Source organism: Morus notabilis, unplaced genomic scaffold, assembly GCF_000414095.1.
Source record: "Morus notabilis unplaced genomic scaffold, ASM41409v2 Scaffold10312, whole genome shotgun sequence".
NCBI lineage: Eukaryota > Viridiplantae > Streptophyta > Magnoliopsida > Rosales > Moraceae > Morus > Morus notabilis.
The window spans coordinates 1-1,716 of NW_010367820.1; the positions used below are offsets into that span (position 1 = coordinate 1).

Consider the following 1,716-nt stretch of genomic DNA (forward strand, 5'->3'; position numbering starts at 1 on the left):
AAAGAGGATGAGGCGCGGACTATTGACATTATGCGTGTTTTATTGGCATATGGTTTTGATCCGCTGAATGGATCAGTAGTGAACCAATCCCTTCTGAAGCAGAAATCTGTGAAGACCGTAGTTCGTAAATTGCTTCATGAGGTTGTCAAGTTGAGCTCTGTACCAATAGATCCTAATCTTCCACCTCCAATAATTAGAAAGCCTCCCCCAAAAGTAAAACAGCCACCTCCACCTCCAAGGAAACGTGTTGGACGTGATGACATTGAGATGAAAAAAGGAGATTGGCTATGCCCCAAGTATGTTCTTCTGTCACATTTTTCCCACTAATGTCCCATGCTTTGTCTTTTGTGATTAACATGTTGGATGGACTACTGCAAAGGGTGCACTTCAGTTTTTCTGTGGAAAACCTTTTTACTTGCAATATTTTTTATAGCTGTTTCTCTCAGTCATATTGTAACGGGATAACACATTATTCTGGACACATTCTTGGAAATATCTACAATCAGGATGTAATGCTTTTAATTAGAGTAGACCTCCAAATGTATTTATTCTGATACATGCTTACATAGGTGATAGATAATAACCCGCCATCCTAGTGATACTAGATGTTGCCACTTGCCAGTACTATCAGTTGCTTTCTTGAATTGCATTTGATGGATTGGATGGATGTGTTATATATTGTTACTCTAGAGTCTAGGCTGTGCTTAGAGTTGTAATTTTGTGCTCAGATTTTCTTAAAATTGTTAATTTTCTATCAGGTGTGACTTCATGAATTTTGCGAAGAACACTGTGTGCCTGCAATGCGATGCCAAACGTCCAAAAAGACAGCTGCTTCCAGGCGAATGGGAATGCCCACAGTAAGATTTCATTCCCTGTACTTTTTGTTTTAGGAACAATCATACTAAATGCTAGTGAAAGTGCTATATGTGTGTGTGTGTGTGTCTCAAGCTTTATCATCCATGGGCTTTATTCATTCCTCTGTTGATTAGTTATATTCTGTTAGATAGCTGATATTTCTTGCTGCTTGATATACGTTTGCTCTTGACCTCTTTAAGATTTTTTGTGCTTGCCTTCTTCACCGTTGTAAAATATTTCTGGAGCTCTAAAAATAAAATAAAAAACCCTCGCCATTGGTTCTATTGTCTGGCAGGTGTAACTTCTTAAACTATCGGAGAAACACAGTGTGTTTTCATTGTGATTGCAAGCGTCCACCTGATGAAATCATGGAGAACAGAATGCAAGAAAAGCAACATGGTCCTGGGATGACGTTGGACAAAATGCCTAAGCGTTCAGAGGTTTCTAATGCATGGAATTTCGACTTTGATGACGATGAATCAGATGGGGCAGATGTTGCTGCTTTTGAGTATGCAGATTCTCCAGTCATTGGTGAAGCTACTTCTTTAGATAACGAAGCTAAAGGAGGAAACTTTGGAAGGCCTGAATATGATTTTAAGAAAGCTAGCAGAGAGCCAAGGATCCATGACGCGAAATATTCAGATGCATGTACTAGTAGACGCGGTGTTGGCTTTGATGATTTTGATGATGAAGAAGATGATATTGACAACTATGAGTTAGAAACTGGTAAGAGAAGTTCAGTGCCTATGGTATCTTCAAACGATCTTTCTGAGTTTGAAGGGCATTCTGAATCAGAAGACATTATAGAGTCGGATAATGCTCGTCATAGAACAAAATCCCCATCTTACAACAAGCAACCCA

At 39.2% G+C, this 1,716-nt stretch overlaps 1 protein-coding gene across 1 annotated transcript; it reads left to right on the forward strand.

Moving 5' to 3' along the window:
• Nucleotides 1–7: 7 nt before the first annotated feature.
• On the forward strand, nucleotides 8–1,708 carry LOC112094530 (the record flags this gene model as incomplete). Its single annotated transcript, XM_024175622.1, has 3 exons — nucleotides 8–296; nucleotides 759–857; nucleotides 1,151–1,708. Coding segments are annotated over exons 1-3 (923 nt in total), but the record flags the coding sequence as incomplete, so codon positions are not given.
• Between the last annotated feature and the right edge of the window lie 8 nt (nucleotides 1,709–1,716).